At 47.0% G+C, this 1,062-nt stretch overlaps 1 protein-coding gene across 1 annotated transcript in view; it reads right to left on the reverse strand.

Annotated features, from left to right (window-relative positions):
- Positions 1–994: 994 nt before the first annotated feature.
- Positions 995–1,062, reverse strand: part of ETH_00038275 (uncharacterized protein) — a gene marked incomplete at both ends in the record, with an annotated part of 1,323 nt that continues 1,255 nt past the window's right edge. Inside the window, one exon of the mRNA XM_013374595.1 lies at positions 995–1,060. Within this exon, the coding sequence (XP_013230049.1) occupies positions 995–1,060 (66 nt within the window). The remainder of the gene's footprint in view (positions 1,061–1,062) is intronic.

Genomic DNA, 1,062 nt, shown 5'->3' on the forward strand with positions numbered 1-1,062 from the left:
GCCCCCCCAGAGGTCCCCCTGGGGGCCCCCCACGAGGCCCCCCCAAGGGGGCCCCCCAAGGGCCCCCCCAGGGAGCCCCCCTGGGGGCCCCCCGGGGGGCCCCCGAGGGGGCCCCCCAGGGGCCCCCCGAGGGGGCCCCCTTGGGGGCCCCCCTGGGACTTGGCGAGCTGCCTGTCAACCTCGTCAGCAAGCTCCAGACCTGCAGCAACAGCAGCCATGTTTTGCTGCAGGTCTTTGTCCGTTTTGGATAAAGAATCCAACCAAGACCCTAGGGGCCCCCGGGCCCCCCTCAGGTCCCTTAGGGCCTCCTCGCGCTGCAGCAGGGGGGCCCCCGGGGACGCAGCCACCGACAGGGCACGGCGGATGCGGCTCACCTGCAGCAGCAGCAGCAGCAGCAGCAGCAGCAGCAGCAGCAGGTGGAGAGAAAAAGGAAAGAGATAATTTAAAAAATAAAAAGAGTTAATGGAAGAAATTGAAGGGATAATGAAGAAAACTAAAGGGGGATAGTAAAAGCGACAAAAAGAAATAATAAACGAGAAACTAAAAAGGAAAAAAAAAAGATGATAAAAGAGACAAGAAGAAATGAAAGAGAAAATAAAAAAGGAAATAAGAAAGAAAGTAAAAAAGAAATAAATAACAAGAAAAAAGAACAAAAAAAGACACACAAAGTGAAAATAAAAAAACAAAAAGATAAAAATAAAGATAATAAGGAGATAAAGAGAAAACAAAAAGAAAAAATTGAAATAAATGAAAGAGAAAATAAGGAGAAAAAATAAATTAATTTTAAAATAAAATAAAAAACAAAAATAAAAAGGGAAATGAAAGGAAAACAAAAACATGAATAAAAAATAAAAAGAAATTTAAAAAACTAAAAAGCATTAAAAAGAACTAAAAAGAACTAAAAGGAATTAAAAAGAATCAACCTTAAACCCTAAACCCTAAACCCTAAACCCTAAAAAGAAGTAAAAATAAACTCACAAGCTGCTCAATGGGTTCAGGGGCCTCCGCAGGCGGCGGCGGGGGGCCCCCAGGGGCCCCCTGGGGGCCCCCGGGGGCCCCCCG

Source organism: Eimeria tenella, genomic scaffold (genome assembly GCF_000499545.2).
Source record: "Eimeria tenella Houghton genomic scaffold, Eth_scaff2168, whole genome shotgun sequence".
Taxonomy (NCBI): Eukaryota; Apicomplexa; class Conoidasida; order Eucoccidiorida; family Eimeriidae; genus Eimeria; species Eimeria tenella.